The sequence below is a fragment of the Octopus sinensis genome, linkage group LG2 (genome assembly GCF_006345805.1).
Source record: "Octopus sinensis linkage group LG2, ASM634580v1, whole genome shotgun sequence".
NCBI classification, from domain to species: Eukaryota; Metazoa; Mollusca; class Cephalopoda; order Octopoda; family Octopodidae; genus Octopus; species Octopus sinensis.
The window spans coordinates 115,921,804-115,938,965 of NC_042998.1; the positions used below are offsets into that span (position 1 = coordinate 115,921,804).

General features: G+C 32.1%; 1 protein-coding gene across 3 annotated transcripts in view; it reads right to left on the reverse strand.

The window, feature by feature from the left end:
* Window positions 1-6,529: 6,529 nt before the first annotated feature.
* LOC115225708 (glutamate receptor ionotropic, kainate 2-like) overlaps window positions 6,530-17,162 on the reverse strand; it is a 1,130,247-nt gene continuing 1,119,614 nt past the window's right edge. For all 3 annotated transcript variants that reach the window (XM_036499016.1, XM_036499022.1, XM_036499020.1), the window contains 2 exons: window positions 13,071-13,336; window positions 6,530-7,602 (listed from right to left, as the gene is read on the reverse strand). In XM_036499016.1, coding sequence (XP_036354909.1) covers window positions 7,429-7,602; window positions 13,071-13,336 — 440 coding nt within the window. In that variant the 3' untranslated portion in view covers window positions 6,530-7,428. The remainder of the gene's footprint in view (window positions 7,603-13,070; window positions 13,337-17,162) is intronic.

Genomic DNA, 17,162 nt, shown 5'->3' on the forward strand with positions numbered 1-17,162 from the left:
ATTTTAAAACCCGTCTTCCCTTCTCAATTTTTTCTACAACGCTCACCCACACTAATATTTCTTTATTTATATTACCTTTTCTTTCTCGTCCGCTCTCTGCTTCTCTCCGTTACTCTTTTCCCATTTATCTGTCTGTCTTTTTCTTTCTCACTATGTATACAATCTCCCACACTCTCATTCACACAGACACACGTTCTTTCACTCATTCATTCCATCTATTTCTATAACACACTCTTCCTATCTCCCATAGTGGTACATATTCTTACTGATTACCATGATGTGGCCCTTTATGTCATCCCGGCAGATCTTGGATTATTCCTACTTACATAGACACTCGCAAACACACAAACGCAAACATATATATATATATATATATCATATTTTCATATATGTATGTATATGTAATCTATATAAATATATATGTATATATATACATATATATACATATATGTATATAGAAATATATATATGTATATATATGTACATATATATATATATACATACATATATATATATATATATATATATATATATATATTATATATATATATATATATATATATATATATACACATATATATAATCTGTGTATGTATGTGTATGCATGTTTACGTGAGAATGTTTCTGAACTTTTCTAGATGCGGTATCCAACACTTACGAAATACAGCGCTTACCAAAGTCATAACTTCGTGTGTATGTATATATATTCTTCATTTATTTTAAAATTAAATATGTTACAACTGTTTCACAATTTTATCCATAATATCTTACAACCCTCATCCAAGAATCAACTGTCAGAAATCGGGTCACTCTTGTGAACCGATTTACAGATCTTCTTGAGTTTTCTAAGAATGCGTGATAATATTGCATGTCTGTCTCCATTGAATTAAATCATTACCTCAAAACTTATCACATTACAGAAAACTTTACGGAACCAATTCAATTATTTCACTTATTGCGCGTTGGTAATTTGTAACCTCTTACTAACTTGAGTTCCTATTTGTTTATTTTTAAATCCGGACGAAATTTGTGATACCAATATGATGCTTCGTAACAATATATTACGATAAATGATGTCAGAGATTGGAGAGTATGAGCTAGAGGTTTATAAGTTGTTTGAAACGAAACATAAATTGATCCTAAGTGACAGTGTTGCATGTGGAATGAAGGTTGTTTAAGATACATGAATCAAATAATAATGATCATTCGGGTGAAAACTCTGTAACATATCTGAAATTATCGACAAAGACAACAACAACAATAACAAAAAATATGATTACGTTTTATACTTATTAGAATATAGTTAATCACTATCTTAATAAGAGTTTTTCTTTACAGTCTACTCATCTATGAGTACTGCCATTGTCTCATCTTAATTCTGCAAAACTTGGTACTAATTAGTAAAATTCCTGAGCTGCTGGTCAACATTCATATGACTATATATATACATATATAATATATATATATATATAATATATATATACATATATGTTCATATACATATATAGATACATGTATACATATACGTATATGCATATATATATATATTATATGTATATGTATGTTCACATATATGTATATACATATATATATATATATATATATATATGTATATGCATATATATATATATATATATGTATATGCATATATATGTATTTATATGCATACATATATAGATATATATGTAGATATATATACATATATAATATATATACATATATATATAATATATATATATAATATATATATATAATATATATATATATATATATATATATATATATATATGCATACTCACATATGTGTGTGCGTGTGTGAGCGTACTTGCGTGAGTACGTCTGTACATTTCGGCCGTTTCATGATTTTATTGTACAGGATGTGCTATTTTATCATTTCCGATTAGTTTCTTAAAAATAACATCTCTCAGATGGAGTTAGCTTTATTCGTTGTCAATTCAAAGAGAAGATTCTTGTTATATTCTTGGCAAAGATATATATCTGAATTATCTCGAAAAAGAGTTCAAAAAGAGTACCGTAATAATAGTAATAGTAGTAGTAGTAGTAGTAATAATAATAATGATAATAATAATAATAATAATAATAATAATAATAATAATAATAATAATAATAATAATAATGATAAAAATAATAATAATAATGATAATAATAATAATAATAATAATAGCAATTCTATTAATAAATATTAATAATGGTAATAATGATAATAATACTATGGTGTCTGATGGCATACGTAGCTCTCTCACTCAATATTAATGACGGTGATGATGGTGATGATTTATAAGTGCATTATGAGATTATGGTGAAATATTGTATATAAGTTGGTATGTGATTGTGTATACAATATTGAAAGAACTATGAAAATATTAATAAACATATCCTCAGAATGAAACATAAATAAGGAAAAGTATATATAATTAGCAAGACAGCTTGTCTTGTCTGAAGAAGAAAATTGTACTTATAAAAGATATTGTTGAATGCAACAACTAACAATGTTAATGTAATTCTCCTTGAAATTTCAGACGCAAATCCCAAAATATATCTCGTAAATTATGAAATATAACATCAATAAATTATCAAATATGGCTTATCTAGATCGATGTTCAATAATCTTTTTTTTGTAATTTTTTTTTTTTCAACGACGAATATATTGATTTCACTTTAGATGTATGTCTGAAAAGAACACGAACCATAAATTGTGATGGAAAATAATAAAATCAAATGATTGTTCAGCTACAGTATAAACTTTATAGCTAGCCTAAAGAAAAAGTGGAACACACACCCCAGGCAAACACATGCATGCACGCACACAGACACAGAGTAAACTAAGGCGTCTTCAATAACTGAGTACCAATAAATAATGGGAAGTCAAATAGAGCCTATGTAACATAGTACTTATCTCTTTTATATGTGACCTGTTCTCAATATCTGTTTTATAAGTATTCATCTTAATACATACATTGATAGATGCATATATAAACACGGGTACACATGACACAGACACATAACACATTTGTGAATATGTACATACACACATACGTACATATATATATCGGTATATATATATATATATATATATATAATATATATATATTATATATATATATATACATATATGTAGAGTGGATGGTGGGTTAACACACTTGTGAATTACAATTAAGCTCCTTAAGGCAACTATGTTGATTGGTGCGCACACGCGTGAGTTGTTTGAGATGGAATGTAGATACTCATTGTTTGTCCGTTATTGTTTTTCCGATATCCACCGCCCGATTTCGACTGTCTTTCTATGCATTTTGTCTGCGTCCTGATGAAGTTGCTCTTTGAGAATTCAAACTCTCTCAATAATTTTTGTTGACACTATTCCATAGCTGCACAACCAAGTTGTTATCCGCTACACAAATATATATATATATATATATATATAATATATATATATATGTGTGTGTGTGTGGTGTGTGTGTGTGTGTATGTGTGTGTGTGTGTGTCTGTGTGTGTGTGTGTGTGTGTGTATGTATACATGCATATATTCATTTTACATAAGATTGTAGATAACCTTAAATATGAACGCATAGATACGGACACTCATTCACTTATCGTTCCTGTTAATCTAGAAACTTTTTCTGAGCTCCTTGTATGTTTCACTGCTGTATCCTTAGAAACAATTGAAATTTACTCCCATCAGGCCATTGATCTGATCAAGGAGAAATACTATTAAATAAATTGTACAATTAAACACAGAAGCGCCTTTAACAAATATTAACGAACCTATCTGTCTAGCTTACTAGTTACCTATGTCTCTTGTCGCCTATGTAACTAGCTTACATCCAACGTATCAATCGGTTTGATTATCACTGAGGATATATATATTTCTATGTATTCAAGAGAACTGAGAAACTATTTTATTAATAAATAATATTCGAGGAAAATATTGGTAACAGTGTTGCGACATTGTCACATATATAATTCTACATAAATGTCCCACAATATAAAAAAATACAGTACAATTTTATCAGATACTAGTAGGCAGAAATGATGTGGATCATCTTGGACATTTCTTCAGAGACTGTCTTATCAAGAAATATTTATATATGTGTATGTGTGTATGTGATTATATGTACATATAATGAATAGAAAATGTTTCTGTTCTTAAATGGATAAGATGAAAGTTCCGTGTATGCATATATAAATCTATGTGTATATATCTATACATAATTTTTGATGAGATGCAAAACAGAAAGAAACGAAAAAAGAAAAAACAACAAGGTGCGCTGTGAAACTAGAGTCCATACTTTGGATCTGCGTTTGTCGTTAATGAATTATGTATTTTGAATTTTAAAAAGTGTTGCACCTTCTATATAAGGAGTATTGATATATATTATATTGAATAATAAACCTCTAACTCAAAAACTGAAGGTAGATAATAAAATTATATCGAAAAATGTTGAAATACAGATCACTGGAAAAAGAAAAAAATCAATCCCCCGTCAAGTATGACTCTGTGGATAACAAAAAGAAATATTATTACTAATTCTAATTATTATTATTATTATTGTTGTTGTTGTTGTTGTTGTTGTTATTATTATTATTACTCTTGTGGTGGTAAGTTACTTTTACCTTGTCTGCGGTTAACAAATAATATGAATTAAATTTATAGTTGTGACATTACTATATGTGAATGCAAGTGCTTGCGGGCGCACGTGTGCTTGCCTCTTTGTAATAGCTAATCCCTTATAAAATACGTATCAACAAAGACTTATATACCTGGCAAGTATTTCATATATTATTTACTATGTGTTGATTTTTTATGTTAAGTTTGGCAGAATAATTAGATTAGCAACATAAATAAAGGAATATTTCATTGTTAGAATTCAATGAAGAATTATGCTGATTAAAAATTATATTTAGCAATATTCTTCTTAAATAATTTCCTTTTCTTGTTTAGAAATAATTCCATGAAGTTTAATTAAAACATGATTTTTAAGCTATTATTTACTAAATGCATTATCTAAGTATATTAATTAATTTTAACATAGTACAGCTTCTTTTATTAAAAAGCATGATATACTTATTAATAGAATATAGGAATCTGAACCACTGCAAACGATAGCTCCCTGCATTAGTAGTGTATAACGAATACAACTATTCATATTTCCCTACCACATTGTTAGATAAACTATACGTCTGCCATACGACTAAAGCGAATATAATAGAAAAACAAGTAATACAGATGATAGTAGTAATGCTGATGATGTTGGTAATGACGATAATAATAGTGCAGTCGATGATGATTGTGACAATGATGATAAGGAATAAAAACGAAGATATATCTTTTAAATGCCAAGGTACCCACTGAGAGAGAAAAACATATTGAGGAAATTATGAATAGAGTTTATATGCAGGATACATATTTACCTAGGTCTATACGTGCATTCATGTAAACACAGTTGAATTTGTACTGACATGCAGTAGATATAGACATGCATACATTAATAATTAGATAAATACGTAGACTCACACCTACACTAACATACACAGACACATACATATGTTTATATGGAGATTTAAAGCAGGTTAGAGTCAACAACTGATATAAGGGAGAAAAATCAAAATTGCTTCTTTCAAATTCCGGCCATTTTAATTGGATATAAATTGAGTACACTTCGTTATTATTCACTTTCTGTATAGACACACACTTATTTTCTGTCCCTCACAAGCACATACATAAACACATTTATAAAAGAAAAATACAAAAACACGCACAGAGAGACAACCATGTCAAAACATACGCATGCACTCACCATCATCGTTGTTAAACTACCCAGTTAGAAATGGATTTTTACTGATGCATGTATGCATATATTTCATGCGTTTTAATGCATATTTGTACATGATATGTCTATATGGTATTGTTTGTGTCTATACTGATGTCGATATTTGGCTATATCATTGATTCAGTCTTCATCCATAGTAAGAATATATGAAGACTTACAATCGTTTAAAAGTAGAAAGGAAGTAGAAAAAATCTCATTACGTCTTTGACACCCACCCATCAATGAATATATATTTTCATATACGTACATACATATATACATACATATATGTAAGTCACTTATTCATGCCTGCATAAAAACATACATGCGTTGATTCATTCATAAATACACTACAATGCACACATGCATTCAAGCATACATAAAATCTGTGAAAGAACAGATTTATTGATGTGCAGGAATCTTAAATAATAGAATATTCTTGAAGAATTCCGACAAATACAAATACAAAAACGGCACGAATAAACACACACACATACACACTTCTATAACGTATATACATACATTCACGCGCATTTATTCTCTGAAAATAGTACATTTTGGTGAATTCATTGAAATGTGATATAATTATCTTAGATAATAATAATAATAATAATCATAATAATAATAATAATAATAATAATAATAATAATAATAATAATAAATAGTAATAATAATAATAATAATAATTGCAATATTTTTTCCCCTTCTGATGTCTGATGTCTTTTATCGATCCTGCCAAATGAAACAGTGTCGTCATGTTAAACATAGAATCGAACAATGGCAATGTTTGTCTCCGTAGTGATAAATTCTGCTGCTAATGATGCATATGCTTATGAGAATGACAATGTGAGATGGTGAGTGACAATGGTGAAACAAAGGAATGGGAATTTTCTGATACACGATTTCACTTACATCCAAACAAGATGAAGTAATCATAGCATGCAATCATCTATATTTTAGCATTTCTCAGTTATACTTAAGCGGTAAAAAAAATGTAGAGATCAATGACCATGCTTACAAAATATCATTATTACTAGTATTATTAGACGTTGATGCTCCCTGTTTATATTATTATTATTATTATTATTATTATTATTATTATTATTATTATTATTAATATTATTATTATTATTATTATTATAATTTCCATTTAGCATGGATATCCTTACAATTTTGTGTGCTACTATAGTTGTTGTTGTTTGAAATTATTATTAATATTCTAACCATCATTATTGTTATTATCACTAGTAATACTATAACGTATGCATTATTGCGTAATTAACCTCATTATCATTATTGTTTTCATTGCTCTTGTTGACAACTAGAAGTTAGACTTTGGTAAACGCCAGTTTCAATCCACCCAGAAATAACAATGACCTCATCGTTAGAGGGTGGCTGTTGAAACATTTTTGTCGGAGTGTTGAAACCATCCTAGACATGCTACTCACTGAGTTTGCGTGTGGGGGAGGAGATGATAGATATATAGATTGAAAAAATCGTTGTGTCATCAAGGGTTGATGTTATTTTCCCTCGCTGATGTCAACGACATACTACATATTTGTCAAACTGCTACCCATCACCAACCTCCCCTGCTTACAATTTAGCCGTAAGCTTCTTTCCCGCTAGCAGCACTAAACCCGGCTAGAGGCATAAAATGTATGCCATTATCAGTTATGCTCTTCTTTCGGGGACCTTTTTTGACTGTTTTTTTCGATGATCCAAAACATTTCATCGCGAACCGGAATTCTCTCATCATCTCTGCACAAATGGAACGCTGTGAAAATATAGGAAAAAAAATTAAAGAAATACTTCTTTGTAAAACAATGTTTTCAAACAAGTACAATCAAAAAGAGATAAGTCATAAAAAATATTAAAAAATACTACCCTTACTTACTACATGAACTCTTCTCTATCATATATATTAAAAGGAAAAAACTGTAAGACACTTTTAAGAATCTCGATCGAGTCAATCATACTATCATATATACAAATTATATTTTTTCGCAAATCCCATCCTGTCGGTAAGAACCATGTCTTATAGTAGTGCTTACGAAACACAGTCATCAACCTACCGGGAAGAAACATGGGATGTAGTGGCACCTACAAATCACAGGATGGTTATAGACTGGAACACTTTTGTTTAGATGTGTGTTGGATTAGGTCCACTCTGAAGCTAAGTATAACGCTATTAAAACAACAACAGTGCACAACAATGGAACCTTTATGTGCACATCCGACCTGCTTGAAATTCCAGTCAAATTTCCACAAAATTACACCCTAGAGCTTAAAGATATGGACAACACATTGAATGATAAATCCCTAAAATAAAAAGTATTGGATGTTCATGGCTAGAATGCTTTTTTGGATAGGTCTTTCGAATCAGTTTTTGACCAGTGGTTAAACAATAACACGGCAGTAAGAAAGCAATGGATTGAATGCTAGAGCAATAAATATATTCTCCTTGGTCGGCATGTTGCCACTCTATCGATTGCTTAGTTGCATCTCTTTCCAAACCACTTATTTTCTTAAATAAGCTGATGGAACCTATTATATCTCTGAATAATTTGATTTTATCAATGCAGAATATAAAATATGCAATATTTCAATCAATACTTGTCTTCAGATTTCATCGAATTCATAACATTTTTTCTTTTGTTCTCATCCATTTTGAAGAGAAGATGATATTTAATTGACAGGAGTCTAGTTTATAAGTTGTATATATAATGAAGTAGAGAGGGAGAGAGAGAGAGTTGAAGAAAGAAAGAGAAAACAGAGAGAGAGTTGGAAAAAGAGGGCAGGAGAGAGGAGCATATAGAAAATCGATTAAAGCTAGTCTGAAACTCAGAGCAAAGCAACAAGAAACTAACCACTGTATCATGTTATGTGACTTAAGCAAGTAACTATTATTATTCTATATTACAATACTAATCATTTAGATTTGAAGTTGTAGCTGATTAGTTTCCAGTTAAGGTTTATTTCTAATTAGCTGAAGAAACAAATTATAGAAAAGTAACGAAAGGAAATATCTTCTAAGAACTCTCCTATTGACTAATTTCCACCATCGTCCATCATCTCCACTTTTCTTGGATTCTGCATTTTCATCTTGCATTATCTAAATCAACGATTTAAATGTAGATCATTTACATACAGTAAATGGAATACAACTGCCTAGAGTCAAATATGATGAATTGGCTACTAGTTTCTTTTTTGCAGTTGGGATATGGAAAATAGATTAAACCCAAGGTTGTATAATTTGAAGATGGCTATAATTTATTATATAGATACAATACTTGTGACCAGCCCACACAGACAAAAGGAAAAGCAAACCTGAACGTGACTGGATAACTGCTAATTTATAGAGCCCAATAGAAAGCCAAAAATAATCACAGCTAATTTAATAGTATAAAAATACATCAACTTAAATATTTTGTGAGAATCTCATGGGGACATTGTAACAGGTTTGGATTTTACATGTGACGTTAGGCAAATAACTGAAATTTTCTAAAGTTTCATTTCTAGGCTAGATTTAGCTAGTTTTAGCTAAGCAATAGATTTGCGAATTGTCATTGTTAGTGCTATTTAACACATAGTTAACTCTAATCAAACAGTTTTAACTGGGAAAAATTCACTTATTCTATAATTTGTTTTGATATACATAAATTATTAGATTTCCTTATTGAAGATGCCTAAGTGTAGATTGAGGGAAATGAGTCTCCTATTTCAAGCACACCGAGTGTCTACATACAAATCGCACGTTCGTCAATATGCTTATGTGTAAAGCAAATATTTTCTATCTAATAGTTTTACATTATATAAACTTTGATAGTTCGTACTATTTGAATCCATTTATCATGGTGTTATATATCTTATAAAATAGCTCTGAATTACAACGATTGCTGATAGCAAACAAATAACAAATGTATTGCCTGCATAGAAATCGGTAGAATTAGCTGCTGAGAATTAAATGTTTTAAACACAGATGCAACGATATTTATGTCAATTCGAATCACTTATCTCATATGTATAGTGATTAGTTGACGTCAAACATTCGTGAGGAGAGAATGAAATACTTTCTGTGGTGTCTCGAAGTAAATACCTAAAACAATACAGAGTAGCATAAAAATGTTGGGTTGAAAACCCACTGTTTGAAGGAGAAGAAAAATCCCCTCCCCGCAAAGCGGATTCTGCCCGTGGGAATCCAACTCACACACACACACATTTTAAATAAAATAAGATAACAAGTCCAAGCCAATGTGATATTTCTAGGATATTCATAAAGACAAAGGTGGTATTATAGCAGTTCGATGAAAATAAGTGATATCCTACCATCAGAGATGAGTTAAGAGAGCTTCACTAGAAGGAATAGGTAGATTATAATGAACTCTACTAATTCTTTCTATTGAAACTCTCTGAACTCGTCTCCGATGATGGGATATTGTTTATTTCCCTGAAACAGATGTAAGACCAAGTTTCTACTTATAAATTTCTTAGAAATATCACATTGCTTTGGCCTTGCTATCTTATTTTATTTAACATATAAACACTCGCACATTACTCGCTTTAGACTCATCGCTCATACTTTTCTCGAACCGAGAGTTTAAAAGCGGTTCTTCCGTAGTACTTACATAACCTTACCTGCCTTTTGGATCTTCTGGATAATAGAACTTCTTAACCACTTATATATCTTATATAATATAGCGAGATATATATATATATATATATATATAATATATAATATAGTGAGAATTTACAAAGACAAAAATAAAAACAAAAGACGATGTCGGGTGTGTAAAAAAAGATGTTTATATATACACACGCTGATATATGACCTACATTGGACGCCTTCTTCACATAATCACCGAACCTGGAGCTTAACTATGGTCTATCCATAGCACTTACTCAGCATTACCTGACACATTTGGGCCTTACTGACACCGGTACCTCTCATAACCTATACACACGGGCACACACACACACACACACACACACACATATAGGGTCATCCCCAAAATAATGTGGTATTTCATACTTCTTTTATTTTTCAAGATTATGATAAACAAAGTTCTGTCTTAATCTAAAATAACTCTCCTTCGTTTACTACAATGTTTCTCTATTTATCTGGAAAACTTGCAAGGCTCCTCTTCCAAAATTCACTTGTCCGTGAAGAAAAACACTCTTCAATTACTGTTCTGACTTCATCTACAGAATTCATATTTTTTCTGTCCAAATGACTTTGGAGACTACTGAATAAATGATAATCAGATAGGGCAATGGCCGGCGAATATGGTGAGTGGGGTATCGTTTTCCATTCAAACTGCTCCAGCCTTTGGAATGTCATCCTTGCTGTATGTGGCCGACCTTTTTCCACCTGGAAGAACACCTTTCGTCTTGAAACCAAAAATGGTCGTTTTTATTCTAGCGCTGATATTTGCTGATTCTTTCGATGACAGGTAGGTGTAGATGCATGGTTGAATGCCCATATCCAAGCTTCTGTCCTAGTTCCTCAACAGTCACAATGGGATTTTGTTCCACTAGGGTTTGCAGGACGTCCTCGTCGAGTTCTGCAGATCTTCCAGGACGAGGCTTGTAGGCTATAGTTTCCATCTCGGAATTTCTGGAACCGCCGTTGACACTGGCTTACGCTTATTGTCCGACCTCCATGTAGTGCATTAGTATTCCTAGCACTTTGCTTTGCGTTGTTGCCTTTATTGAACTCATAAACCAAAGTATGCCGAATATGCTCCTTGGTCACAGTTATAATCGAACTGCACACTTCAAAACTTGCACTAAGAATAAGGACAATGTAAAATTACTACCTGTTTTTCTAGCAAGTTGATGCAGGTTGTTTATTCCGTCCCCCTCCGACTTTTAATTCATGCAACTGAAAAACCGCATTATTTATGGAATGACCCTATATATATATATATATATATATATATATATATATATATATATATATATATATATAATATATATATATATATATATATATATATATATATATATATATATTCACATACTCATATGCAAACATATATATACACATACACGCGATATAAGTGTATACATAAATACATATACATACATACAGACATATATATGATTTGAATAATAATAATGGTTCGATAATCGTGAGAAATTGACTGATGAACAAAGAGCTCAAGAAATTTAGGAAACCAGGTGATAAATGTAAAAAAAAATGAAGCAAAAAGCTACCTCACTTGACGCTTTCAGAGGTCACTGCCCCAGACGTCTTAGGTATTCATACGTCGGTTTGATGGAACACGATTCATTTTATTGATTTTGTATCTGCTTAGACACAAAGAAGTCTTCATAAATAGTGAAGGAACACATTTAGATGAATTACTCTATACCAGGATAATTACTGGTACTTATTTTATCTTTCACAGGAGAATGAAATACTAAGTGCAACGGGACACGTCTTTATGTAGTCGCAATAATACTATGTAAATTTAATATTGTTAAGAATCTCGACTAGATATTTTCAGTATTGCGGTTTTTCGTCCTCGCCATATAAGATTGGCATTATATATATGAGGAAGTCGCCAGGTTTATTGATTTACAGAATAACAAATGTGTCTTTTCCTCCTCACGCTAACATAGTATCAATACACATACACTTCCGCCAATGTATATACCGTGTGCATGTGTGCATATGCGTGTGTGCGTATGTGAGTGTGTGCGGGTGTGTGTGTGCGGGTGTGTGCGTGCGCGTTTGTTTTTGTGCGTATGTATGTGAATTTATCTCCGTATGTATATATACATTTATAATACATACCTTCGTATTTAAGTATGTATACGTATGCGCATTTATGTTTGTATGTATGTGAAGGTGTATGTATATCTGCATGTATGTATATATATATATAAGTGGATATATTTGTATATATATATGTTTATATGGTCGCACATTATAATATATAAATTGACAATACATACATTCACATACTCCGACAATTCGCAAACATATGCAACAGTCACAGAAGTATACACATATAGATGACATATGTACATGTATATACATACATACATACACACACAAACACACACCACACACACACACACACACACACACACACACACACATATATATATATATATATATAAATATATATATATATATAAATATATATGACAAAACATATTTGCATAAAGCAGGATATCAAGATGTCAGAGATAAGAAGTATAAAGAATCATTTAGTAATTGAATTGAAAACCTACTTTATCTTCTTCAGCATTTTTCTTTGCTTTCCACACAAACTCCATTAAGGCAGCGATCAGGCCGGTGGCCAATCCGCCGCCGAGCACGACAAATACGCCCCCGACGGTGGAAACGCCCAATTCACTTGCATCTTTGTTAGCATCTTCGTTTGGACATTCCACCGCTCCATAACCTTCACGCCACCATTTGTTGTATAATAGAGTTATTACTTGTTCCTCTTGCAGTTTTAAGATGGCATCTGAGATGAGGTCCCGGTACGGAGACTCTAATATAACGAAAGAAGGAAATAACGTTACTAATAATAATAATAATAATAATAATGATAATAATAAAAATAATAATAATAATAATAATAATATAACAATAAAAATAATACTTGATTAGCGAGAAGGACAGTATCCATGACAATTCAAAGACAAGAACAGCAAGGATTTATATAAACACGTGTAAACAATACAAAAATCGCAATGGAAAAGAAAATTACAACAAAATTCCTCAATAGAGCTGAAAAGGAAGACCCAAATTAGCGAGTCATCCTATTCACCAGGTAAGCGCTTATCCCTCCCCTGTACTTTTCAACCAACAGGTAGTAGCTCTTTGACATAACCTCACAAGTCAACAATGCTCGGACAGGCATGGGTGATTGCACTATCACGTCTATAAAGATGAACGAGGACCACCTAAAGATTCCCAACCTTCTAGACTAGGTATTTCTGGAAATTATCCATAAGCCTCAGCGTAAAATCGCTCCAGAAGACTCAGATTTTCTCATCGAAGCCCAGATTTTCTCTATGATCGTTGTCGCTCTTACCCATCACCAATTCTCTATAGAACACCATATTGAAACACCCACGAACCACATTACCCAACTGAAAGAAGTTTATTATGTCCTGACTCCATGTGCCAGGAGCCCTATCCTGGTTTACGAGTACAATTCCCACAACGTGCCGCGGAAAAGCTCGTCTGATAAAGGCAACTACACCTGATCACTACCATGGAAACACTGAATGGGTTATATCCTCAACGTATATCAGTGCATCTTTAGCTACGGCATGCGCAGTCTTCTACGCAGCAGATGTTCACAGCTATACAGAACCATTGGACCACAGAGTGCAAAAGAGCAAGCACCCTATGCTGGTCAATCGTTGAAAAGCAGAACCCATCTGCTGGGAAGTCAGAACCATGTGCTTGTTGTGGCCTACCCAATTGTGACTTTGTTGCTATGTTGCATATTTTCCTAAAATATCTAAAATAGAACTTAAAGATTTTGTGCTCACCCATGTGAAATATAAACATGGATTTACACTTATGATGATATTAGAAACAATAAACAGTTTGACTTCCACATATATCATAAGCAATTAAAAGTGAGAGTAGTGGCAGTACACAATATAAAATTCAAATGTTATCGTCTTATCCTTAAATAATCGAATTCATTTATTTTACAATTCTAATTTCTATGTTTACAATGGAAGTATCTTTAATTTTTCGCTTTTCAAAATAAATAATGCCTCTTCATGTATCAAATCTATTTGCTTTCTCAATCACAGTTTTTGTTTTTTCAAAAAGCTATAGATATGCTATACTTAGATACAGAACATTATAAACAATAGATGTTTATGTATAATACGTAGTTTAAACACTTTTGATTATAATTAAGCATATCTGCTCCTGGTTACCACGAAGTGTCAGTGTTAAATCATTGTCTAGGATAATAAGCTGACAAAAATAACTTCTAAGCTGAAATCTCGCTCAAGTCGATTTTGTTTTTCAACCAGAAAAGGGTCGACAAAATCAGAAGGAGTCCACTTCTGGGTGACGATATAACCGACTATACTGACCTCTCAAATTTTAGGCCTCGTGTTTGTGTTAGAAACTAATATTACACTATTTTTCATAGTTTATGTAGGTTGGAGGAAGCTTTCGAAATTTTGGAGTTATTGTTTGGAAAATTACTTGGTCAATATAACACACTTTCCTGAAAGCTGAACATACAACAATAATTAGCTTCTTGTTTTAGCTCGTCTGTATGTTCTCAAAGCACACAAACTGAATATAATAATGATGATGAATGACAAATATAGAAATAGAAGCTAACGTTAAAAGAGAAAATTATAAATATTATCGATTCTTGATTTAGGTTTGGATATCTTAATAGCATACTTGGTAACTACGATGATCAATAACAAATGTTAGAGACAACGAGGAACCAGCTACACGCTTCCTCCTGCTAGAAGTAACTACCAATGTCTCTTAGAGCACATCCTCTCCTTTTAATGTAAAAGAAAATGCATCGGATAGATATGCGAAAATATGGTATAATATTGGATGGAACAGTTTGGATTAAAGATTTGTTTAACTAGACTACCCGTAGGTAAGCAGTGTTTCTAATTTAGAAACAAGAACGGTAGTTTTGAGTGAAATTTTGCTCTTACGTAACTAATATTTCTAGCTATCGGAGGATAGACATATCAATAATAATTGACTGTAACTTGTATAAAATCACTGAATTGAAGGGCACATGCAATAAGATATGGTTTACAGAAATATGGAGGGGTATGTATTATTCTTAAAATAGACTTGATAATGCTTGTTGGTGGTGCTTATTTTACAGGGCCATATTTGTGCACTGTAAACTAATGTCATGATCGATGTGTAACTTAGGGATTCGATAAATATAATTATTAAAAAACTTCAATACTGATATATGTATTGATATGACCCTGAAAGAATTTTCACGATAGTGTCTCGCGGTGGTGGTGCGTTAGTTGCTTTAGCATCTGTGGTAATTGCTGCTGTTGATGGTGGTACTGTGTTGTAGCCCTGGATGTACTGGAGGCATTTCAACTGTTACATTCTGTTCTTGTTGGGAACAGAAATTATTAACAATTTATTGTTTCCACAGTTGCAGTATCGACGTCTTCTGCCTACCAGTTGCTGACATTCTGGGGTTTCTGTTAGGTTTAGGATTTTGTCTACTATCCCAGGTTTCATCAGAATTAAAATCTCCAACCTCACTGAAACCCAATTATTTCAGTATCTTTTCATTTTTAACAGTGTGCGAGAATCTTCACATTTCACCACCCACTAGAAGTCTAGTTCTCGTGGTATGTGTAAAAGTTTTACTTGGATCACCCCCCCACGTCCAAGATAAATTAGTATTATTTTGTAAGCTTCAGATTTTTGTAAGTCGAAGGAGCGCTCCTGGGTGAACATGCATGATTTTCTCCTACTGATGCTTTTGCGAGCTTTTCTGTTTGACATGTTATTGCTGTTACTGCAGCTACTGTTCTTGTTGTTGTCGTTGATACTGTTATTGCTACTGAAAGTGACACTTCTAGTTTTATTTACAACTACTTGTTTATTATTGTGTGCTAGGAGATTACAGGGAAAGATTGTTTCATCTTCAAAAATTCTTTTTCACCTTCCTCTGTTGCTGATTGGCCGAGAAAGGCGATGCCTTTTTATAATTTTTTTTTCGAAAAACTTCTTTTCTTTTAAAGTTTTAATTCATAGGGCGAGTAAACAAAATGATTCATCACTCCCTTATGTTGCTGATCAACGGGGAAAAAAACTAAAATTAACCAAACCAGACTTTCTAGAAAGGAAAACGGGGCACAAATTCATGAAGCTTCCAAAACAACTATAGTAATAATAATTTAGACACAATAGGCACAACAGAAGCAATGATAAGAATAATGGCTCCAGATTTTGGCATGAGGCCAGAGCAATAGTAATAATAATAATAATAATAATAATAATAATAATAATAATAATAATAATCAATGCCCTGATGCAGTACCATGCCCTGATGCAGTATCAATGCCCTGATGCAGTACCAGGCAATGGCTCTCATGGCTTCTGATCTTAACTGATTGGAAGTGTTACCATGTACATTGTTTTGTCTTGGTATAAAAGATGGGCTACAACAAATATTCTGCTCAATACCACAGATTTGCTTGTCAGTTGTTTGACCTTAACCAGTTGAGCATGTCCCTTAGTGGCTGACGATATGTGCATCTCTGATCACGAGCAGAAGTAGTGGGGGAGCATCATAGCCATGTGTTGAGAGGGATTCTTTGGGGTTTGAA